Genomic DNA, 26,225 nt, shown 5'->3' with positions numbered 1-26,225 from the left:
TCTAGTCAGTTTAAAACATTCCACAGCAACATTAACAATTTTCATATTTATCAGGGAAAATCTTCTACAATCAAATACAAGCAAACATATTGGTTAGAGGATGGATGTTCATTTTATGTTATGAACATGGCTTTATTAAAAAGACAGTAATTTATAATAACAGAGCAAGCAGTGCATATATATATATACATGCAAACACAAAATATATGCTTTCACGAACAAATACTTTATCATATGATGTATTCAAGACTTTGTAAAAATAAAATTATATAAATATTTAAAATCTTAACTTGCATAAATTCTTTTAATAAGAATTACAAACTTTTTCTCTGACTACAATGTATATAATTTCAGATCACTTGTAAAAGGAAGATACTGCACTATATTAATAGCTTAATGAGGCAGTTACAATAAGCAAAGATTTGAAATAGTTTAGGCTATTATAACATGGAGAGACTGTACAGTTTTCTGGTGAAAAACTGATGTTATAAGTATAAAAGAGAATGATCAGTGTCTTGTGCATTATTAACACTAGATGGCATGTGTTCTACTCTTTTAAGCATAATGCTTTCTGGTTTATAAAGTTTACCTTGGTCAACTGACCAAATTTCAGGTCCTGAGTCTTCACTCATACAGGCTTCTGATAATGTTTCTATTTTGGACCAATTATGGTCTTTTTTGGTTGTAAGATCTATTAAGAAACTTCTCCAGTGAGCATTCCTGTCATGAATCTAGGAAAAAGGGAAAGAAAAAAAGAAAAGAAAATTTTCATTCATAATCTTTTAACAGTATTTTTAAAAACTGAGGATTTAATCAAGCTCAAAATCTAACACTATTAATGTTAACTCTCTGATACTGTGCTTGAATGTGCTAACAGGTAAAGCAAAAGCTGAACTTTGAAAGAGAAGAATGGATTTGTTTTATTAACTCTGCTCTGCTTTTCTGGCTCTGTTGCCAGGAAGTACTTCCAGAAGAAACTAGATCTTTAGTATATGAACAAACCTTAGACTTAAAAACTTGTTATTGGAAAAAAACTTGTATGTTCTCTCTTAGCAATCACTTCAAGAATCCAAAGGTCTCTGAGAACAACTAATCTCAGCAGTCCATTTTTCAGTGTATTGGAACTCTGAAAATATGTAAAATCATATTCATGTACAATATGAAGATGTTGTAAACCATCATGTTATAAGCTTTCTATCTCCAATAAGAGGCATAAAACACCAAAGAAACTTTAGTAATACAAAACATGATAGTACCCTATTTGTTAAATTAGTGGTAAACATTTTAAATAGCCACTATCCTTTCTCATATATTTCCATAAGATTAGATTTTCCTTTGAAGACAAAGATACAATTGTTTTGGAAATGATTGGTTTGACTGCAGAAACTGCTGTGCTCTTGCACTGAGGAAAATTCTGCACACTTCAGAAATGTATTTTAAAAGGCCATACCAAGCTAGTATGTTAACCTCCCAGACCCAATCTTCAATCTCTTATAATTTCCTTTTCATAAAGATCAGAAGTTAAGGACAAACATGAACCCTCAGTAAGCAAAGAAACTTCTTTCAGCTAGAGAAGTGTAGTCCTAAGTTAAATGTCACTACCACAGTTTAAGCGCCAAAAACGTATTTGAGAGGCAGCGTACCAACGCATGTCTCCGCAAGGTGGACATATCTGTGAAGGTTCTCTCACAAGCTCTGCATTTGTATGGCTTTTCTCCAGTGTGAATACGCTGGTGGCGTCGCAGAGCACCTTGTTGCGTGAATGTTTTTCCACATTGTTCACAGAAGTATGGACGGGTCTCTGAAAACAAAACAGGAATCTCAGACTTCTCGGACAGGTTCTTTTGGTCCTGACTTAAATGTACAAAAAAGAGCATTCTGAACTTTTTACAAGAAGTTTGAAAAGAGCAGCATTGGGATAAAGTGGTGTATGTAGGAGGATCCGTGCTTTGGGATCTTGGTTTCTAAAGTTACATTCCTAGTTTCTAGTCTATCCTGGCTGTGAAGGAAAGCCTAAAAACTGCTCCCTGATCTTTCCAGGGAAATAGCAGCAATTACAATAGCTGCCTGTTCTAACATTTTTCAACAGCACAAAACAGGCCTCAGTCTTCTGGACAAGTGTCATCTGGCTTCTGCTCTGACATTACGCTGTCCTGCACTGACTGCCATGCAGGAGAGAAACAGCAGRGGTTTATGGGTCCCAGACTTTTAGCCACCCTTTGAAGGGACCAAGATCAAAAACACTGGCAGAATCAGGGCCTCCTAGAAGGATTCATAGTCCATAAGTCATCTTCCTCATTGTACATTTGGTCCAGTTAACATGTATTCTCCACCCTGTATCAAAAGAGAGAATCCATTTGATATATAAAAATATCTACCTATATATGTACAAGATATGCTATGATACAAGATGATATCATATCCTGATTTAACAAGTCAGGATCAGTATGAACCCTGCTTCTCCTCATCACCTAATTCAAGAAGCTTATAAAGTGGTTCTGGAATAAAAAGATAGCACCCAAACGGAAAAAGCACTTCATATCCAAACTGCCAGTGCTGTTTATTCTCCATAACATGATTTGTTTCATTACCTGCATGGATGTTACTGTGCTGGGCTAGCGAGGCTCTCAATCCAAATGTTTTCCCACAAACCTCACATTTGTACGGCTTAGCACCCATGTGGCAACGCTTGTGGCATTTTAAGTATTCGCTAGTAGCAAAGTGTTTTCCACACACATCACATTTAAAAAGGCGTTCTCCTGAGTAGAAAGAAAGGGCATTCTAAATTCTTTCATCAGTTTCTCCCTGTAATTTTCTCCTGAACAAATTTTAAAAGATTGTTTCCTGCACGTTTATCTCCCTGTTTTTAACATATTATACATTCATATATTTCTCTTCTCCAGAATTATATACTTTATAAGCTTTTTCTAATTTTGTATGCTTTGTTTATCCCTTGATTCTGTCCTTAACCTTCTCTGTGTACTCTGCGTCCCTTGGGGTCTCACTCACTCACTCACTCACTCACCCCTTATTACTGTTTCAGTGCACAGGACTCTCCAGTTCCCCATACTACATTTCTGTTCAATTATGTACTTCAAAGTTGCCTTTCAAATGTCTTTCTCTCCCTGAAAGTTCATTTCTGATACCTGAAGTCTCTCTTTTGAGTTACAAAGATGTATCTTCAATTCCCTGTTAGCTCTTTTCAGGTAGTAACAGGAATTGAGTTTTTATTTTTCCTCTGTGGATGATCTCAGTAGGACCAGAGAGAAGAAACATGGGTGTTTAATGCCTACCTGTATGGGTCCTTTTATGGCCGGTGAGTTTGCCTTTATCAGCAAAGCAGGCCCCACAGTCCTCACAAATATATGGTTTTTCCCCTGTATGGGACCTAAATGAAGTGAACCACAAATAATTATTGATAAAATAGTTCTTATATGCTGTTCATAAAATACTGCATCTGAAATTATATTGTACACATTACAGGCAGCATACTTACATATTTTAAATGAAGGAACTGCAAAGAAGTATGTTCTGTTCAGTCAGGAAATGGAGTGTTTACCTCTATATGTGCTACACTAAAAATTTCTGCAGACCCAGATCCCAATGGGTAACTCTCTGTTGCTTGATAACAGAACTAAACCATTCCTCTTCACTAAAAAAGCGGGGGAAGTTTTAGCACAGATTGTTACTTAGAACTGAGTATGTGTACTTCAAATGGAGTGAAGGACAGTAGCTCCATTAAATTGTGTCAGACCAACTGATGGACAAGTCCTCTAAGGGGACCTCTAAGTGAAGCCACACTTTGCTTCAAGCCATTCCTTTTTTCCCCTTCCTGCCTTAAACTCCAGCTAAAAGACTGTAAACACTACCGTGTTCTGGCTATCAGTTGAGACTCATATTCTACTCTTCTGTGATACTCTAGATATCAATTAATTTTGAGGTACTCACAAGAAACTGTTTGGCCCGCCTCTGAAAGAAAAATGAACCATTGAAATATGGCAGATATCCATTTCATGGGTATTTCTGATCTCACAAAAAAAGAAAAAAATCTCACGGTTTGTTCTCAGCTAATGCACTTCAGTACAGCTTCTTACGGTCAGCAGAGTTTTGTCAGTGAATTTTGGTTTTGGTCCTAAGCTAGCTAAGCTAAGCTAGCTAAACGAGGCTGATCTTGCCTGTAATATTGGCTTTCAAAAAATTAATTGTCACTCTGGTTTCTATTTAGGGGTCTTTTTTACCCCACTTTCTGGCCCTGAAAAAGAACACCTTTTCTTCTAAAGCTTATCGCTCATAGCATAAGCACTGGAGACATAAGCAGGAAGATAACAAGCTGCTGCTGCGTTAAGATAGAAAGCACATCCAGATTGTCTCCAGCATGATGCCAGTAGCAGCTCTCTTGAGACATTCTGAGCCATAGTCTTGGCTTCTGTAAATCCCTCAGCCCCATACTCTTTGACCTGTAATATTTAACTGAGTAGGATGTTCTCATTTTTAAGACTACAAGCACTAAAGAAAGGCAAGCTGTGTTTCAGAATGCATGCTGGAAACCTGATTTTAAACTAGCTCATATCAGGGAAAGTCTGAGCTAGGGATCCTAACATTTCCTCTAAATACTGTGCTGACTTTTCTTATTCCAACCTGGACTGTATGATGGGAAAAATAATGCATGATTTTGAGTTGCTGGGTAAAATGTTGCAAATTAGAGACGACCAGTTACCAAACTCAAACCCAGATGTCACTGCTTTGTTCGAGTTGTTCTGAATATTCAGGTCACATTTTACACTGCGGTAAGTGAGCATAGCTGTTGTTTTTTCAGCTGACAAGTATCTTGATATTTCAGATGTTTTACTTCTACAGAATCAGCAAGCTTCAAAAGGTTTTTTCATCTTTGTAAGAACACCTAGATAAAACCTACTGTCCCCATTTTTTGGGTCTGCAGTCTAATGATGGGATTTCTCTCACCTAATTTAGCCCTCCAAGAGTTAATAAGCTATCTGTGAGACTGTTTAGAAATAGATGGGAAAATCCATGGTATGATTCATATTCTCCTGGAATAGGATGCATTAACATAGATACTGCCAGAGTAATATATCCAATCTAGCTCCACTGATGACGGAGGGAGCCCAGATGAGATGTCCAGTTTTTAAATACCATAGCGGAAATGAAATCCCACACTCAATGACTTGCTCAGAGTGATAAAGTAAGAGCAGGGCTCTAAACCTTGGTCTCTGAGGYCCTAGGCTAATTCTTTGGCCTATGCTGCTTTACATCAGTGACGRCCATCATCTTATTTTGAAGTCTCAATTTCAAACATTTGGTTTTTGCTTGTAAGTTTGAATGGAGAGTCTTTTTCAAAATCCCTACTGAAGTTGATCTAATGACCAGATGTAGACAGCCTTTGCATAGAAGAATTAATTACAGATATGATAGATCAAATTACATTCCAGGATTCCTGTTAGAAGGACAGCCAAGGAGAACAACTCAGAACTGGGAAGTCAGAAAAGGAAAAAGTGATGAAGTACACTATGCATGCAGGATGTAGTAATGGGAGAAGCAGTACTTTAGGCTGACCTGGTATGGATCTTAAGTTGTGATGGTTGAGCAAATTTTGAATGACAAATGCTACATTCGTAAGGTTTTTCTCCTGTATGTGTCCGCATATGAAACACTAGTGCTGTTCGGGAACTGAGGATCTTCCCGCAGACAGAACAGAGAGGGCGTTTGACTCTGCCTTCATGCTTCCGCGTATAATGTGTTCTTACATCTCTCTTTCTTTTAAAAGTAGCACTGCAAAGGGTGCAGGCAAACTGCCTTTCTTCAGTGTGGACACAGGCTCGGTGTTCTTTCCAGCTGTTGTAACTAGCAAATGACTTGCTGCAGATGTCACACTGATAAACTTTACCAGGCAAACATTGATGGACTTCTCTGCAGTGATCCACATACTTTTTCCGGGAAACAAACTGCTCATTGCATTTATCACATGTTATCACATAGGCAGACTTCTTATTCACCCCACTTTTAATTACCTTCTTTATTTTAAAGTCTTCATCTGATTCATGTTCTTCAGCTTCCTTCTCGTTAGAGTATTCACCATTCTCCTCCTCCTCCTCAGTACAGACCTCCTCATTGTCTTTACTATCTTCAGCTTCTGAATACCCTGCCTCATAATCTCCTTCCTGCTCTCCTTTCACATTCGTTTCACCTTCATCTTCTTTCCCTTCTTGATTCCTTTTTCCTCTTCTTGCTTCAGCTTCCTTATATKTCCGCTTTCTTTCCTCATGATCATTGCTACTATCTGCTTTGGTGATAGATGAATCTGCAGGTTCTTCCTCGCAACTGGCAGGTTCTCTGTGCTTTGCACACCTTTGCAGTTCAGCCTCCAGTGCCCTATTCCGTGTCTCTCTGTCTGTAGCTTTTTCACAGTTTGTTGCACTTGGTCTATGAGCAGGTGGAACTACCATCCAATAGACTGGCATAAGTTTCCTTTCTTGTCCAGATTCATGGATTTTTCTGTTAAAACAAACAACAAAGCACAACTTTAATAGGTTTAATTGTTTCACTTCATATCTGAACATCTTGGAGGAAGATTTTTTTCTCTTTAATTGTTCCTCATACCATTTAGGGAATTAACAGCATCTCTGGAGAACCAAACAATGGGAAAATTTTGCAGAGTTGGCCCAGATAAAAATTCAAATGGCTTGCACAAGTTATTTTGCAAAAACATTACTCAAAGAGCAGTTTTCTCTTCTTTCCAGCCCCCCCTGAATGTTATGCTAGACATTTGCTGACAAGACTGCAGAGAAAATTTTAAGATCTTCGAGTTCACCAAGAATGGAAACTTTTGGGTATACATATTTGTCATGTGACTAATAACATAGGATGGACTGTAAATTTTCCTCCAAGACCACAGTAGACAAGACAAGAAGTTAAGGCCTTAAAACAAGGGGAATTTAGATTAAACCTCTACATGGAAAAATAAAGCAGAATTCCTTATAAACAATCTTCTGTTGTGGTTAACTATGTTTACCACTAGTCAGGATGAGGACCATGCACTGCATAGGTTTTAAGAACAAGTTAGACAAACATCCACTGAAATAACATAGGTACAGCTGATACTATCTTAGTGTATATGGATGCATTGTGTGACCTCTTATAGGCTTCTTATGGACTTAATTTCTATGCTTCTGTGACTGGAGATAAACAGATACATTTTTCCAAATATAGTTTGAGGTCCTCCTGGTGAACTTTTGATTATTATTACTTGATTATTACTGGGGGCTTTTGATTATTTGGAGGGCTGACCTGCTGGAAAGCAGCTCTGGCTCTGTGGAAAAGGACCTTGGAGTCCTAGTGGACAACAGGTGGACCATAAGCCAACAGTGTGCCCTTGTGGACAAGAAGCCAATGGTATCCTGGGTTGCATTAGGAACAGCATCACCAACAGGTTGAGGGAGGTGATTACCCCCCTGTTCCGCACCCCCCCCCCCCACACACTCCTGAGCTGTGGTTAGGCCACATCTAGAATATTGTGTGCAGTTCTGGGCTCCTCAATATAAGAGAGATATGGAGCTACTGGAGCAAGTTCAGCAAAGGGCTACTAAGATAATCAAGGGACTGGAGCATCTCTCACACAAGGAAAGGCTGACAGAGCTGGGACTGGTCAGCCTGCACAAAGGAAGACTGAGGGGGGATTTTATCAAGGCGTTGAAATATATGCAGGGAGAGTGTAAAGAGGATGGGGCCAGACTCTTGTCAGTGGTGCCCAGCGATACGACAAGAGGACAACAGGCACAACCTGAAACACAGGAAGCTCTATCCGAACATGAAGAAAAACTTATTTACTGTGAGGATGACTGAGCATTGGAACAGGTTTTCCAGAGAGCTTGTGACATCACCATCCTTGCAGATCTTCAAAAGCCATCTGGACACAATCCTGGGCAACATGCTCTTGGTGACCCTGCTTGAGCAAGGGGGGTTGGACTAGATCTCCAGAGGTACCTTCCAACCTCAAACATTCTGCAATTCTGGGATATCAATAAATAAGGAGTGACACACATGCGCTGTCTTTGATCTCTAGTTACTCCTTAAACAAGCTATTCTGCTTGCCATTCTTGATTTAGAAGCATTAAAAAAAAAAAAAAAAAAACAGTTCTCAAACAAAGAAAAACACAGATTTGGACTAAAGGTCAAAGAGGGCTCGCAAAGTGAAGACTTTTTTGGAAATGAGCCAAATACTGCTTAAGTACAGGTATGATTCTGCATTTACTTGAAAACAGATGTTTCGCTTTAACTGAAGTATTAGGGATTTCATTGCATACCATATGATTTCTCCAGGAGATAACAGACACTGCTCAGCTCTAGGACTTGTTCTTACTAGAAACAACGGTGCTTATGTATAGGACAACAAAGCTGCGGCTTCATCTCTTCATTATAAACTTTAATACCTTGAGAGTAATCTGAAAAGATGAGAATTTTTTCTGGGAAATGCATGTTTGCTTGGTGTTTAATTGAATTAGGTGCATCACTACATGTCTAAAAGTCATGTTCAGCAACACTCCTAATGATGTAGGCAATCACTTCGCACAGTTAAGGATGTTTAAGGCTTCAGCTTCAATGTCAGAAGGAGCCCTAATATCAGATACAACTATAAGAATTAGAAAGTCATCCTCTGGGGAATGAATCTTCAGGAAGTTAGATGGYGTGATGATAAGATTGAGATCTGTGGAGAAGAGAGGAGGGATGAGAAAAGCAGCACATCAGGAATGAGGTCCCTTAGCTGGATACTTCAAGAATTCAAATGCTGTTGAGCAAAGCAGCTTTTTACAGCTCTATCTGTGAATGCAAAAGGTCACTGTCCTCTGCCACTCCCAAGGCCAACTCTCAGCTAAAGGAGCAGGGATCACTGCAGCCTCTGCAGATGGAATCTGCAAACTCAGATTCCTTCATGCTTCACCTTGGGGATCCACACAAAATGAAACAAGGGTATTTTACAGCAGACTGTGAGTAAGAATTCATACTCATTACCTAGGTACAGAAGCAGCCCTTGAAACTGCTACAGAAGTTGGTCACAGATTCCAGGAAGGAGGAAATATTTTATTCCCTCTGAACTATGAGAAAAATCAGCAAGAAAATAAATGAGGAAAGGTACCTAACTCACTCTCCCTTGAGCTCTTAATATTCTGAAAAAGTCTTGGAAAGCAAAGAACATTCTGTTAATAAAGTCCCAATAGAGAACTGGGGGCAGGGAAAGGGGGTCATGTCTTATTAGCTTTGCAAAGAGTTCCTCAGATCTTGCACCCTTTGGTCTAACCTCACTATACAAAGGCAGCTAAATCACTGCCACTAGATCCACTGCACCTTGGAGTGCTGGTCTCACGTAACACTGCACAAGGATGCCTTCAATTGTTATAAGTAACACAAGAGGCTAAATAGCCCTCAACTGACCTTAGGGAAGGAAAGTTTGCAAAGGTGTAAAAAGCTAGTGTAAAGCTATTTCTCACTACTGGGATTTAGTAAATGCCATATAGACCTTATTTTTACTTTAAGCAAAAGTCAGCCATAGCAATGGGGTCAGCCTAAAACAGCATCCAGAAAGACACTGCTTAGATTTACTCATTCAAATGTGAAGATAGCAGAGACTGAGAGTCATCTTCAGTGCAGCTCATTCTGCCTTTCTGCTAGTTCCTTGAAAGGCAGGCAATATTGCTGTATACACGCCTGGTTTTCTACACTCTTTCTCCAGGCTTCAATTACTATTCAGACAAGATGATGAGCTATCTGAACCTGTGGTCTGACCCAATGCTGTCATTTTTAAATACTGACACTATATTCCTTTTCAAGCTATCCATCCTCTGTCCCCTCCCCCATCCCTTTTCTCTCTCTTTACACTCTCCATTTATTCTCTTTGCTACAATAAGTCTCATACCTTCTATGCAATGCAGTGGCTACCAGTCAAATAGTTAATGCTGACATTTTTCCAAATATTAAAGCCTCAGTGAAAATTACAGGGACCAGCAAGTTCTCACTTTTAAACCCTGGACTACAGATGAGGCAAAAAGTCAGAGCTATATCCATTGCACTCAAGACATATTTGGAAGACTTTTTGGCTACTGAAATGAACTAGCAATAATTTTTAGACATTTTTAAAAACAAAGCTGGAATCTAGTAAAACACTCTTATATCTCATACCACACAGAGAGGGTAATGAGACTTTTGACATATGCAGTAGCTTTTGCAGGTCTGGAAATTATTGTGCAATTTCAGCATCTTGTTTTCAGGCAAGCAGTGCTTGGTAAGTCTACAGTAGAAGCTCATGCTACTTAACAAAACAGCATGCAGGATACTTGGCCCATGAAAAACATACTGAAAAGCACCAGATTGCCCTTTCATTTATGAAAAGGACATTTTCTTGCTCATTTTAAACAGATGTCACTTATTCTCAAGCCCCTATTTAAAAACCCATATCTGAGGCTTGCAAAAGATCACCTCAGAGATTTGGTTGCACAAGTCTTCTTTGATTCAATGGGAAATACTTGTCTGAATTCCATATGTAGTTTAGAAAACCTCAACACAGCATTCTGGACTGAAAGTCTGAAGAAGTCCATGGAAAAAAATCTATGTTGATTTCAACACACTTCTAATCAGGTCCAAGGACTTCTGGAATTGAAGCAATCAAGATTTCAAAAACACATCCTGGTGCCTAGAAACAAACACATTTTCATGTGTGTGCACACACATACACAGCACACACATACACAACACACACACACAGAATGCTGTACCTTACATGAGTATTATAAGTAGACCTCTGAGCAAAGCTTGCAGAGCATTGTTTACATTTATAAGGTTTCTCTCCAGTGTGCGTTCGTATATGGACTGTCAGGCCACACTTAGAACTGATAACTTTGTCACAGTATGGGCACGCCTGGGGATCCTGCCTCTTTTCATGTACTCTCCAGATATGATCACTTATGTCCTTCTGGCACTTAAATCTCTTGTCACAGAACACGCAGAAGAAGCATCGCTCATCATTGTGAGCAGAAAGCTGGTGCTGCCTGAGGTTCTGATGACTGGAGAAGAGCTGCTCACATATGTTACAGCTGTACTTGACAGCAAGATTAATGTCATGCTTGAGCTCCATGTGTGACCGATACTGCTTGACGAAATGGAACGATTCATCGCACTTCTCACACACAATGTTTGGTAGGAATTTTGCCACATGCTGAAGTGACTTCCTATGTTCAGTTTTACTGGAAAATTTGGAAATTAAACTGTTTTCATCTTCCCACTGCTCAGGCAGTGTGTTTCTAATTACTATGCAGGCTTCCTTTGAGTCAGTCTGACTTAAGAGAGACTGACTAGCCTCATTTTCAAGACTAATGATGTCCATGCTGATTGTCTTTTTAGCATTTGTCTTGTTACATTTTGGTAACTTTGCTGTCCTAGGTTTTGATTCTGGAAAGGCAGTGCCTGCTTGCTCACGATTTGATGGTTGGCCTTCAATGAGTTCATAGCCAGCCAGCAACTTTTTATGCTTTTGCCCATGCCAAAGTTTTCTCTGCATAGGCATAGCCACAACTTGGGAAGAGTTATTTAGCTTGCAGTCTTCCTCTTGCTGGATGTGAGTCCATTGTGATCCACCATTTTCACATAGCTGACCCTTAAGATGGAGGCTCAAATCTAAACCTTTCTTGCCCTCTGCCTTCACTTCTTCACAAATATCAAGCAAATCCTTGCACTCAAGTCTTTCAGCTATTTCCTTCATCCGCTGCAATTTTTCTGCTTCAATCTCTACCTCTGCAGTATAAACAAACTCCAGAAAGGAGGTGAACTCTTCTGTGTAAATGTCTTGTAGAGTCACTGTGCAATTCTTAGTGTCCAACATTTCATCATGCAGAAAAAGCCCCTTAAAATAATTGCTTGAAGCTGCCAAGACTGCTTTGTGAACCAGAAACTCCTCTTGAATTCCTAGATGTTCTGTGTGAACTGTCACATCACAGAGGTGACCAAACTGGTACAGAGAATGCAGTGCCTGTAAGAGGTTTGAAGCAGCAACCTTGGATTTCATTAGAATCTTCTTCTTCTCCATCCTGCCAGAAAAAATAGATTTTTGAATGTTCTCCCACTTCCATGAGTTATCTTTTCATTCATATATGATATCAATCACTTACATAAAAGGCTCAGTAGAGATCTAATGTGCTCTAATTTCAAATTTACAAACCATAGCAAAGACTTCTATTAAAGTAGCTGCCTTCAACAAACACCCTTGATTATTATCACAGATTTAGAGTTACACTTCAGGTTAATCCTTCAGAGTGAATATTCTGTAGCACACTGGTAACAGCAATGAAATGTATCACAATTGGCCCAGTTTAAAAATGAAAAGTGTTTAAATGAAGAGTGTTTTAACAGTAGAGATCACAACAATTTATAGTAAAAACAAGCATCTTTCACCATCCCTCTTGCACTGATAGAGGAACTGAAGCATGGTATATTGCTTCAAGTTGTTTCCAAGCTCGAGTTAGGAATAGAGTCTATGTTTTCACAGTCCCGCATTCAAGCTCTACTCACTGCACTAAGCTGTTCCTTGTGCCAGAACAGGCAGATAAATCTGATTCATTTTTATTTCTTTTCTTCCATGAAAACAMTCATACCTAGAGATTAATAATTTGTAAGCTTCTACTGTATTTGGTCACTTAAAGAAATATGGACAGTATACAAGGATAAAAGACATCTAGAAATAGCTAGAATTTATTGAGGAGGTAATAGTATTTTATTTGAAAAATATTTCAAAATTGTTTGGTCATTTTTAGTCAACAAATATAGGGCTCAAAAGGCTTCAGACTTCCAAAACCATTTTTTCTCAAACATTTTCAAAAGAAAAGTTTGCATTTTCAAATCAGTTCTTTCACGTGGGTGCTAATGATACAGAGAACAAACTAGAGACAATCAAAGAAGACTTCAGGGCCTTGGGCATGGTGGTCAAGGGTCTGGGAGCCCAGGTGGTCTTCTCATTGGTCCTGCTGATTAGGGGGRGGCATGGGAGGAGGAGGAAAGTTTTGCAAATCAATAACTGGCTACACGGCTGGTGTTGGCAACAGGGTTTTGGATTCTATGACATTGGAACATGGTTTGAAGACCAACAACTGGTGGGGGGAGATGGGATTCACCTCACCAAGCGGGGCACATTTGCCTTTGCCAAGAGGTTAGCCAGCCTAGTAAAGAGGGCTTTAAACTATGTAGGAGGGGGCAGGGAGGGTGTCATACAGACAGGGTAGACAACAAAACACACGTTGGGTTGGGGGGGCCTCCAATGGGTGCATGCAGCTGGGGAGGTACACATGGGACATGGCTATGGTACACCCTTCCCGGGAAAACTGCACCTCTTTGAAATGCCTGTACACCAATGCACGCAGCATGGGGAACAAACAGGAGGAGCTGGAGATCTGTGTGTGGTCATAGGGCCATGATCTCATTGCAGTCACAGAGATATGGTGGGATAGCTCACATGACTGGAATGCTGTCATGGATAGCTATGTGCTTTTTAGGAAAGACAGGCCAGGAAGGTGAGGTGGTGGAGTTGCTCTTTATGTGAGAGAGCAACTGGAATGCATCGAGGTCTGCCTAGGGGTGGAGGAGGAGGCAGTTGAGAGCTTATGGGTAAAGATCAAAGGGCAGGCCAACATGGGGGACACTGTTGTGGGTGTCTACTACAGGCCACCTGACCAGCAAGAGGGAGTTGGTGAGGCCTTCCACAGACAGCTGGAAGTAGCCTCACGGTCACAGGCCCTGGTTCTCATGGGAGACTTCAGCCACCCTGACATCTGCTGGAAGGACAAGACAGCAAGGTACAAACAGTCCAGGAGACTCCTGCAATGCACTGATGGTACCTTCTTGTCACAAATGGTGGAGGAGCCTATGAGGAAGGGTGTCCTGCTGGATCTTGTCCTTACCAACAAAGAGGGACTGGTTAGAGATGTGAAGGTTGGGGGCAGCCTTGGCTGCAGTGACCATGAGATGGTGGAGTTGAGGATCCTGCAGGAAAGAAGTAAGGCAATAAGCAGGACTGCAACCCTGGACTTCAGGGGAGCAGACTTTGGGCCCTTGAGAGACCTAATTGGTGAAATCTCATGGGTTAAGGCTCTAGAAGGAAGCGGGGTCCAGGAGAGCTGGCTAGTATTCAAGCATAACTTCCTCCAAGCTCAAGAGCRGTACATCCCTATGAGTAAGAAGTGCAGCAAAAACGGCAGGAGACCTGCCTGGGTGAGCAAGGAGCTCTTGGCCAAATTCAGACAGAAGAAGAAAATACACAGACTGTGGAAGAGGGGACAGGCTACTTGGGAGAATTATAGGAATGCAGTCAGAGCATGCAGAGATGCTGTGAGGAAGGCTAAGGCCATGTTGGAATTGAGCCTGGCAAAAGATGTTAAGGACAATAGGAAGGGCTTCTTCAAATACATCAGCAGCAAGAGGAAGACTAGGGAAAATGTGGGCCTRCTACTGAATGGGGCGGGGGCCCTGGTGACAAGGGATCCAGAGAAGGCAGAATTACTGACTGCTTTCTTTGCTTCAGTCTTCACTGCTAAGGGCAGTCCTCATGAATCCTGCAGCCTGGATGTGAGGGAGAAAGTCTGGAGAAGGGAAGACTTTCCTTTGGTTGAGGAGGATAGGATTAGAGACCTTCTGGGCAGGCTAGACATCCACAAATCCATGGGCCCAGATGGGATGCATCCACGGGTACTGAGGGAGCTGGCAGATGTTGTTGCCAGGCCACTCTCCATCACCTTTGAAAGGTCCTGGAGAGCTGGAGAGGTGCCTGAGGACTGGATGAAAGCCAGTGTCACTCCAGCCTTCAAGAAGGGCAAGAAGGAGGACCCAGGCAATTATAGGCCAGTCAGCCTCACCTCCATCCCTGGAAAGGTGGTGGAACAGCTCATTCTGGTTGTCATCTCCAGACATATGGAGGAAAAGAAGGTGATCAGGAGTAGCCAGCATGGATTCACCAGGGGAAATCCTGCTTAACCAATCTGATAGCATACTATGATAGAATGACTGGCTGGGTAGATGAGTGGAGAGCAGTGGATGTTGTGTCCCTTGACTTCAGCAAGGCCTTCGACACTGTCTCCCATAACAGCCTCCTAGATAAGCTCAGGAAGTGTGGGTTGGATGAGTAGACTGTGAGGTGGAYTGAGAACTGACTCAAAGGCAGAACTCAGAGGGTTGTCATCAGTGGCGTGGAGTCTAGTTGGCAGCCTGTGGCTAGTGGTGTCCCCCAGGGCTCAGGACTGGGTCCCATTCTGTTCAACTTATTCATCAATGACCTGGTTGAAGGGACATTGTGCCTCTTCAGCAAGTTTGCTGATGAGGAGCGGCTGATACAGCTGAGGGCTGTGCTGCCACTCAGAGAGACCTGGCCATGCTGGAGAGCCGGGCAGAGAGGACCCTCCTGAGGTTCAACAAGGGCAAGAGCAGAGTCCTGCACCTAGGGAGGAATAACGCTAGGCACCAGTACAAGGAGGGGGCTGACCTGCTGCAAAGCAGCTCTGCAGAAAAGGACCTGGCAGTGCTGGTGGATGACAAGCTGACCAGGAGCCAGAAATGTGCCCTTGTGGCCAAGGCGGTCAATGGTATCCTGGGGTGCATTGGGAAGTGTTGCCAGCAGGTCGAGGGAGGTGATCTTGCCCCACTACACAGCACTGGCGAGGCCTCATCTCGAGTACTGTGTCCAGTTCTGGGCTCCCCAGTACAAGAGACGTGGAGCTACTAGAGAGAGTCCAGCACAGGGCTACAAAGATGATCAGAGGGCTGGAGCACCTGCCCTATGAGGAACGGCTGCGAGAGCTGGGCCTCCTTAGCCTGGGGAAGAGAAGACTGAGGGAGGATCTTATCAATGTGTAYAAGTATCTGAAGGGAGGGTGTCAAGAGGACGGGGCCAAACTCTTTTCAGTTGTCCCCTGTGACAGGACAAGAAGCAATGGGCAGAAATTGAAGCACAGGAAGTTCTGCCTGAACGTGAGGGGGAATTTCCTCACTGTGAGAGTGATGGAGCACTGGCACAGGTTGCCCAGAAAGATTGTGGAGTCTCCTTCTCTGGAGATATTCATGGCCTGCCTGGATGCAACCCTGTCTACCATGCTCTAGGTGACCCTGCTGAGCAGGAGTGTTGGACTAGATGATCTCCAGAGGTCCCTTCCAACCTTACTGAGTCTATGATTCTAAGTATTATTCCAAGAAAACAGATGCTTGAGAGCTCTGAGGCTTTCCCCTCTCAACCCATATATGACACCCATACTTCTGGAACAAGAAGCCTCATTTACCCTTGCCTATAAAGCACAATAACAATGCTATGAGCCTTCCTGAGGAATTTAGGTATTTCCATAATAGCAGATGCTTATTAAAGTCCATTATTATTATTCAGCAGCAAATGGTAATTTTAGTATACTTCCACTCTTAAGATTTTTATTAATGAAGAATTACAAGTATGCTTCTACTACATAACTAAGCTGAGAGAAATGATAAAATCAGGGCTTTCGCCTCTTCAAGGCAGAATATTTTATATAAATCCAGTCAATGCATGACACATCTCAAAATAGAAACATTGAACTAGTCACTGTTCGTGGGATTCACTTTACTGAGCTGAAGAGGTCTAAGCTGCAGCCTCAAAAGGATGGCAACAAGGAAATGGTGAAAGCTCAGACTCCAAATACCATTGTCATGGAAAATATCTGTAGGAGTCAGAGACACATAGCACTTTTCTTGGGGGGATTTTTTTTTCTTTGTGAGAGTAGATAGAGCTGTGCACCTGAACTAGTCATCTTGATTCCCTTTAGCTAATGTGAAGAAACTGGCTCCTCTAAGGTGAATCACTGCCTCCCAGTGGGGGTCCACAGTGAAACCACATGGCAGGTTCTGCTTTACTCACTGTGCTGTTCAGAGAGATTCTAGACATCTCCACTGCAACGGCCAACCAATCACTGCTAGCTGTTTTAAAAACCCAAGTTCCTTTGAACCTAAGTTCAAAGCAGCTGTCTTAAATCATTCCATAGTCACCCAGGATGGGATTCAGTTTCCAGAATATTTATCATTTACAATGTAAATGACTCATCTCCGAGCTCATCGCTACTGGTTCCTGTCACAGTGAATGGGCAAAAATGAGCAGTTTATCTGATGTATTTTATGTATTAACTGTAGAATGACAGAAATTATGCTTGCACACCTTTGACTAAACTGCTGTTCTATATGAAGTCAGGCTGCAAGGACTAGGTCACATGTAAACTGTCTACATTTAATCAGATAATCCCACCCTACCCTGCTAAGGACATGATTGAAGCATACACAGCTAGGGGCTTTATTTGTTTGCTTACTGAAGCTCAAAACTGTTTTTACTCCAATGAGTTGAACAGATGTATTCCTGATTAATACTCRAAAAACAGGCAGTAGAACTAGACGCCTTGGGGATATGCAGCTGGACTTGGAATTGACTTTAGCAGCAACACAGACAACATTGAGCACTTTAGAAGATCCCTTCCTTAAAAACAAAACCTCAGCAAGCTAGGAAATAACACATCCATCATAAGAATAACAGATATTTGAAATATTATTCTGTTCCTCACTACTGCAAAAGCTATTTTAGTAAACCTGGGTCTCTGCTTTCCTGGGACAGGATGCAGGGTTTTGGTGCATTGTTTGGTTAAAAATGCACAAGGAGAGATTATCTGAGAGGTGCCACACTCTCCCCACACAATCAGCTGTCTCTAACTTAAAATAACACTGGCAAAATATGGCATGGGCTAGTCCAGTGAAATGGTGAAACACAAATATGCTTTCTTGCTGCAGTTAGTAAAGGTAAGTCAACAGTGTATTTGCATAACCCAGGTATATCAGATAAAGCAATTAACTGTTTGGCATAGTGTGGTCTCAGTGATCCAGCTGTGTTGCTGCAGCATGTTATACTGTATCTATGTAACAACTTCACATTGCCATTACATCCTCCAGATGCAGCGCCCACAGAACAAGGGCTTAATGGAGAGTAGCAATTGCTAAGGCACAATTTCAAGGTTGAGTGCTCACTGAAAACCCTTTTCTCTAGCTTTAGGAAACATTCATCCTTTACAGATTTAGATGTAGACCAGCTCGAGGGAGCACTGTTCTCCGTACCAAAGATCTCACCCTTAAGGGAGCTTGAAACCCAGCGCTGCAGGGAGCTAAACTAGAGGCTGTGCACACATGTGCTCTCTGGGGCTCCAAAAAAGGTGCATGTGAGGGACTTTCATTTCATTAGCAAATGTACAGGGAACCTACATGAATTCAAACAGTGAGGCCCCAATTGTCCTTTGCCTTAAAGCCTGTGTAGTTATTGAGTTATTTCCATGCAAAAGGAGTGTAAAAATGTACAACAGTAAGCTCATACTATATTACATCTTTACTGCATGTTTTATAGGATAAAGTACAGAATTAAATTTTAGGTTATTTCTCTTAGACTTGACATATGCCAGCAGGAATGAAAGTGGCTACTAGAAAAATTTGTATTCTGATAATTCAGTCAATAAAAATCTGGAATACCTGCAGTTACTTCCTTGGTATCCTGATATACACCAACTGTGAAGGAATCAGAATTTGCTTGTAGACCAAGATCTACATATAGACAAAAATGCACTTTTCACAGCAACTCTTCTAGTCATCTGATTTTCATCCTCTTGCTTCATCCTCTATTATCTCAAATCCTTTCCCGCACAAGTTGGAAATCATGTGTCAGGCTCTGAGAGCTTACTTTCTAATCCATATAATCACTTTCATTTGAGGGAGAGACTATGAATTCTGTGACCCAATCTGTACTGTATGGCCCTTCAACATCTCCCTCCCCATCCAGTGGGCTTAATGCCATTCACACAAAAACCTCCAGGGAGTATTTGGTAGCATTGAACTAGTCTAACTGCAGACAATGATGCATCAGTTTTTAATATGTCTATGTGCAACGAATAGCATTTTAAAATCTAACAACAAAGCGACAGAACTATTTATCATCTACAGTGGTAGCTAGCATGATTTGGTATCATCACCTAGTCCTAAACAGAATAACTCTGAATAGTTCCATTGTATATGAGCAATATAACACAATGCCTGCATTTTGGTAGTCTTCTACAGTGTTTATTTTTTGGTCTCTCTGGAGCTTCAGGCACATATGATTTCACAACCTTTAGTCCACTATGGTATACTGAAGCCTGGGAGAACTTAGTGAACTCTTGCAGCCTGTGTGTTATCATCTGAAACTTTACTTCCCTACAGTAACACATTCACTCCTCATGCTAGATAAATAAAAAACTCTATCCCAAGTCACATAATTTTAGCCTTGTGTCTCTCATGGCTAATGTACCCTTCTCTATAATGAATCCAGCGCATGTAAAAAAATAAATCCCATTCACTTCAAATTCCTGACTAGGAGACAACTCAGCCAACAAGTGTTATCCTAATGGCAAAACTTGGTCCACTTATACCAGATGTTACTTTTCCACCACATTTAATTTCCACACAGGCTAAGTAAGTATTTGTTACAAATGAGCATACAAAGCTATTCCATTGCAAAATCAAGTCCAGATGTAGCCACAATCTATACCAGTGATTCATGGCTACATTTGTGAATGCGCAAAAAATTAGAAGCAATGACTAAGAGCTGTAGATTTCTTCACTGCTGTTCCTCTTATTGGGAGTTTGACCTTTGAATGGGGAACCTATTCACCATTTATTACTTTATCACGCAAAACTCATAGAGAAGAGGGAGAAGATAATGACCATAGGAAAGCCCTTTATTGTATATGTATATAGGGAGGAAATATAGAGAAATGACAGTAGAAGACATAAGGAGAAGAAAATGTTGAAAGAAAGGAGGACTGATAAAGTAAGGGAGCATGACAAAAACAGCTATAATCCTAAGGATGAACTCACATATTCCCATCCAGCAATGGATGAACAACACTTCAGTAATAAATGCAATACACAATTTAGTGACCACATTAGGAACAGATTGTGTTGTCTGTATTCACCTATCACTAACAACAGAGAGAATGTCATTAAAAATTGGGAGAAGGGAATCCTCAATATATATACCTACTCTATATACCATAATTAGAAAGAAAATTTGTTCCCCCAAAGCTGGTACTCCTGATCTAGCATAGTATTTTAAATGTCTGTTATTTAGCACATGTTTATAACAGTTTTGTAATCAAGGGAGGCACACTAGGCCAAAACAATCAGCTATAGCAGCTTGCAAATACTTAAGGCTCTGTTTAAGCTCAGCTTACTGTACTTGATCCTCACAGTATTACATCAGACTATACTTTCATTTCTCATCTGAATTACAAGTTTGACATTATATTACAAACATTCCAAAGCACATATAAACTGTGTAAGACGACAAATTTGTCATCAACTTACAGTACCATTAAGTCAATACAATATACAATACTGAGTGACTAAGTTTGAACAGCAAGCTTAAAAGAGTTTTGAGAATACTCTTCCTGTTACAAGCTACTGCAGAAAGCATCACAAAGAATAATCATCTTTTAATCTGAAGGACATTAGTAATTCATAACTTGTGACATTCCAAATAACGTTTTAAAAACTGCATTTAAAGTTTTAAAACTGTATACATCCCTTGGTTTTAAGATTTTCTAATGACCCCATTAGCAGTGTACATGACATGTTCATAGGAAGCGGGTGTGATTTCCACAAGACAAAGTGTCTGTAAATTTGAGCTATGTAGAAACTTAAATACTTGTACTTAACTCAGGGCTCGATCCAGAATACTCTTCCCTATGAGATCCTGTGGTAAATCTCACCCAAATCTGTGGGACAGCTTGAGACCTCAATCTTCCTACTTGATTGGTACAGAACCTCCTTAYCCCATATTCCTCACTGCTGGTAAGTTCAAAGATGTTTACTCAGAAAAAAGGAAACAAAATGTTATTATAGATAAAAACACTTCAGAAAAGTAAGTAAAAGAATAAGATAATACGTGTTGAAATATCCCACAGAAGCTAGAAATTGTGGGGAGTCTGTAAAAATAGCATTACCTAAATTCTATCAGACCAGGATTGTTCATTTCCCAATTCTCATAAATGTACAATAAATAACACAATCACATTATATATTCTTGAGAACAAATGACAATCTTTTCAATAAATGCACAAAGCATTTTTATTTTGCACCTTGCTTTGGCTGGAATTTTTGCAAACTGATGTAAGCTCTATCTGTTGCTTATCATTTACACTGCAGAAGCATACAGGGGATAGCAGTTCACAGTTTGCGTGTGTCAGATGTTATAAAAGGAAACAGTGAATTGACCACTTTGTTCCAAGGACTAAGCAGCATCTTCAAAACGCTTTCAACTCAAAATCTGACAACTATTTCTGATCAGTGAACACCCTCTGTGGGGAGACATAACAGATGCTACAGCATACTTGCAGGCTGCAGAACAAAATGCAGATCTAGAGGTTAATACTGTGGGTATATGCAGAATATAAATTTTACTCAGGAGCAGATGAAACAAGGTACAGGATAAGTTCGTATCTCCAATGGATTAGAAAAGTTGTTTCCTTCCTTGCTCTTTACACTTCATTATAACTTAATGACAAGAAAAGATGCTCAAAGAATTCCAATCCAGAGCAACTGGAATAAGGATGACCAATGTTGCAATAAATCATTTATTTATTGAACCAAACTGAAGGAGATGTTTTATTTTAAGAAGAATTACAGGTCAATCTTGGCTTGAAATAACAACTAATAATAAAATAGGAAAAATAATGACAACATCACTGTTAGTATAAGGCTTAATTCTGTTCCTCCATCTCCAAACACAAGGCACCCTAGACTGCATAATCTCATCTTTGGCTCTCAACTTCATCCACAAACCAAGCATTCCCACAGTTGCATCCTGTCTCTTTTGCCCTCCATCATTATAGCCAACCCAATCTCATAATGATCAGCACTTCTCCTGCTTGCTGTTCTTCAAATATATCAACCTAACCTGGCAGTCTGGTGTAACTAGTTCCTTAGTGGTGACTCAGGATGATTATGAAGGCAGGAAAAGGGCAATGCAGCAAGACAATTGCTCTCTGGTGCTCCACACTCTCCACACTCTCTCTTGGTATTTTCTCACAGCCTTGGAACAGTTCCCTGAGCAGCTCCAGGTGGAGTTCCTGCTGTGGAAAAGATCACTAATCATTGTGGATCATCTTGAAGAAGTTATTGCTCATGAAACCAGCAGTCAAGAAAGAATTGATTATGTGTTAACAACCTTAATAAATATATTCTGCTATACCCTGAAGCTCCTTCTGAAACAAGGCAGCAAGTTGCCAGACTCTGAGGTAATTTCTCCCCAGTGGCCAGTTTTAAGTACAGTATTTTTTCCAAATGTTGTGTTTTATGGCTTTGTAAGTTCTTTCAACTCTTTTTTTTGCCTCAACATTTAAGAGAATTCTCATGTAAAGAGGACTTACAGAAAACATAATTAGTCTAACAAAACCACTACAAAATGCAAAGCATACTTCAATTCAATTATAGTACTTAAAATAAGACTTTTGGAATATGTCCAGCTCTTTTCAGAAGTAAAGCCTAATACAAGTTTCCAAGCTCCAAGAAATTATTCATATTTATGCTGTGTTATAGCACAGTTCTTTTATGACACAAGGAAACAGATAATAGCAAGTCTGTTATTAAAGATAATCGACACAGTGAATGAAAACAGGAAAACTAGGTTTATAAAAACGATAGTAAATAGTAAAACAGATTTTTTTCCTTAGACATTAGCTATTCATATTTACTTTCAAATTTCTACAGGCAGAACCCTTTTGAAATGGAAGCACTTAAAGTGCAGTGGTTTACACACAAAGTATTTGGGAAAACAAACAAACAAAAGACCAGAGAACAGAACTYTTCAGAAGTATGCAATTCAATTTATTTCACATACATATGTCCTGCTTTTTGCAAAGTACACATAATCTAGTTGCCTGATCTCCCCTAAGCCTTAGATCTTAAGTTTCTCTTCAGAGAAGAAGATAGACTTCTTCCTTAACATGCCTCATTTTTCCAGCTAGTGTTCTTCTAAACTCATAAATGCTGCATGTATATGTGCAACAAAGGGCCCTGGCAAGAGTCAAAATGACAACATTGGAAATATTTGTAGTGTTAGGAAAAAACAAACAAACATACTAAAACAAATCAGTGTATCCTTTGCAGAAATCATCCAAACACCTCATTGAGTTGCTGGTGTGGCATAATGGGATGAAAATGTTCCTTTTAATCCCTGGGCTGCAACTTTGCAAAGACCAACATGGATAGCTCGTATCAACAGTGTAAACCCTCAAATTCTAAATGATAAAAAAACACTGAAAAGATGGCATTATACAGTCAAAGCTGCACTACAGTAGATAAAATATTTGAGAACACACAAACTTGCATGAACAGAGTGCAATAAGACTCACTGTCCTAAAATTCTAAGACTTAGTTTCAGTTCTCAAACTGTCCAGAGACTGTGATTTTTTTTCTTGATTTTTGCTTCAGTTATTTTTCCGTGAAATCAAGTTACATTTCCCTGTCCTGCAAAGATACTGTGATGATAAAATATATTAATGACTGTGAGATACTAAGCTACCACGACGGCAAAAGAGGGCATAAAATAACAGCTGGAGTTATCCAGATGTATTTATCATCTGGAAAATTGACTTCATTCACATGAAGTCCCACACAATTCAGGTAAGTAAGTAAGTTAGGTGTCCGTACATCAGAACTCCTAGTGAATAGTAAAAATAACAACTGCACTTCTCCTGCCACAGCTTCTGGCCTATTTGTGTACTGCTATGCATTAGGGTCATGTAATGAAAAAATATTTTCTATACAAAAATTTAAAATTCTATCTTGCTAAAAACACAAAGCAAAACAAAAAAAAAAAAGTACACTACACTAGAGATACAACTGGAAATGCTTGAAATGGATTTGAAATGGTCTTCCCAAGAGAAAAATCATAGCTAATGGTGTGGTAGATAACTAAGCCTTAAAGACAATTGTGAGAAACAGCTAGGCCTTGAGGCCCCTCAGCCAGACTCAACCAGACTATAATCATAGAGACAGCGACAAGACGACTGCACAGTTAAAGCAAAACGGACTTAATTGACCTGAATTGTATCACCAAGAGGCACAAGCAACAAGTAGAGCCAAGTCAAGAGTTTTATGGAAGTTCTGGGGAAGAAAGTACAACCACGGGTCAGCCTAGTACTCCTGGTATGACATCTACTTGGTGCTAGAGACCCCTGCAACCCCCCAGAACAGCCCCTCATGGACTCAATGCACATGTGTAATAATATGTAAACATACAAGCAAATTCCTGGAAAAGTAATGAATACTCAAATTAATTGTAATGAATATGTATGAGCTAAATGAGTCACAGTGTCGAGGAGTGTATGAGGTGGAAGGATCCCCTATATTCCCAGTGCCTATTAAAGGAATGCCTGATTCTTAATGCTACATTYGTGCTATGGAGTTTTATTTTCCGATTTTTGGTAACAATGGCATTTTTTTTAGACAGAACAGCATTAATACTCACATTTCAAGGCCACTCTTTTAATACTCGCAAACAAGGATACCGGACCCAGGTTATTCCACGAATCACTAACAAAGCACAACAGAGTTTGTATGAAGGAGACTTGCTCCTCAGTTTATACTATTTACTTCTGTGCAATCGTTGTAACTTTACATGCACGCCCACCACTTGCAACCCGCAAGGGCCCACCTTACACCCCGAAAGAGGAAACAGCCGCAGCAACCAAAGGTGAAAAGATAAAATGCCGTGGGCCTCAACAGCCACAGCCACCCCCTGCCCCTGCCCCTTCAACGGCGGCCGCCGCCGCCAGCCCCAACGGCCGCCGCGGCCCCGCCCCTGCCTTACCCTGCCGGGCGGAGCGCCCGGCCCCCGCGCGAACCGCCACCGCCCACTCCCGGCCGGGCGCCGCGGRCAGCCGGCGATGGGTGAACCCCCCGCCTGGAGCTCTCGCCGCGCAACGCCGCAGCACAGCTCGAGGCAGCCGGGCCGCCCACCTACCTTTCGCGCGTCGGCCGCTCCGACGAGCTGCCCGAAAGCAACATGGCCGCCCCGGCCTCGCCGCCTAGCTCATTGCCACGCCTCTCTGGACGCCATCTTGAGTGAGGGGAGTCACTAAGGCGGTAGCCATCTTGGATGCGGTCCTCGCCTGTCTCCAAGGTTCCCGTGCGGCCGCMCTTGTGTCTCAGCAGCGTGTCCCAAACGTCTGGCGGCAGCTTTCAGCCTGGAGGCGCTTGTGCTGGGGTCCCCACGTTGCCCATCTGCAGGGCAGCCCCCAAGCGGTGCYCTGCAAGGGGTGAAGGCTGAGGCATCTTCCTGGTGGGGAGCTGCCCCGCATTGCTGTCCCTGTAGCTCTCTGCCAGGGTGCCTTCTCTGGATGAAATGTCCCAGGCAATGTGTCCTGCTGATCCCATCCTTGCTGCAGGCAGCACTGGGCAGCCAGGTCTCTCCTTCCCCTTGCCTAGCACCAGCCCTGGAGTCATCCCCAATGCTGGCTCTGGAGCCTTCCCCAAAACCAGCTCCGTGACCTTCCCCAAAGCCAGCTCCAACTGTGAGGCCTCCAGCTGGCAGCCTTTGCCTCAAGGGGTAGGGGAGCTGTTGGTAGGGAGAGAGATTCCTTGTCCCTGGAGAAAGAAAAATGCCGCAGCCCTCATTTATCCCCTCTGTCTTCAGATGAGTGTGTGATGGCCCCTTGCCTAAACTGACTTTTTGGTATATTTTCATGATCATTTAAATTTAAATTAGTCATTTAAATTAGGCTACATCCTTCACAAAAACATACCTGTAAACAGGGTTTCACTGAGGACCCCAAGCAGTAGTCCTCAGCAGCTTGTTTTCACAGAATATGTGTACATACCTTTATGTTTGTTTTCATACAGGTTTTCAAACACTTTCTGATCCATAAGAAGATACACTACTCAGCCCTGAAGAGGATAATCATCTCTTGAAGAGATCTTCTGCCAGTATTTGAATAATGTGAAACCTGCAGGCTAGGGAATACAGCCAAACAATATAAACTTGAAAAACACAGAGAGCATTATAAAACTAACCCATGAAGTAAATTGTCTTTTTTTTTCTGTTTTAATCAATATTTATTGCATGAAAAAAAATTACACGTGAAATAAAAAATCCCTGT

General features: G+C 41.1%; 1 protein-coding gene across 5 annotated transcripts; it reads right to left on the bottom strand.

Annotated features, from left to right (window-relative positions):
* Positions 1-295: 295 nt before the first annotated feature.
* On the bottom strand, positions 296-25,140 carry LOC146592323 (uncharacterized). 5 transcript variants are annotated; one of them, XM_085311248.1, is made up of 8 exons: positions 25,091-25,119; positions 24,596-24,660; positions 10,782-12,089; positions 5,572-6,510; positions 3,294-3,388; positions 2,592-2,759; positions 1,644-1,801; positions 296-731 (listed from the first exon to the last, which is right to left on the bottom strand). In XM_085311248.1, coding segments are annotated over exons 2-8 (2,916 nt in total). In that variant the 5' UTR covers positions 24,598-24,660; positions 25,091-25,119; the 3' UTR covers positions 296-485. The 5 variants fall into 5 exon arrangements, with proteins under 5 accessions (XP_085167374.1, XP_085167373.1, XP_085167375.1 ...); XM_085311247.1 differs by lacking the exon at positions 24,596-24,660 and having other exon boundaries at positions 25,091-25,132; XM_085311249.1 differs by lacking the exon at positions 25,091-25,119 and having other exon boundaries at positions 24,596-24,775.
* Positions 25,141-26,225: the final 1,085 nt, after the last annotated feature.

Source organism: Rhea americana, unplaced genomic scaffold (assembly GCF_003343005.1).
Source record: "Rhea americana isolate MKP2758 unplaced genomic scaffold, rheAme1 scaffold_336, whole genome shotgun sequence".
Taxonomy (NCBI): domain Eukaryota; kingdom Metazoa; phylum Chordata; class Aves; order Rheiformes; family Rheidae; genus Rhea; species Rhea americana.
This window is presented reverse-complemented; position numbering and strand designations above follow the sequence as displayed.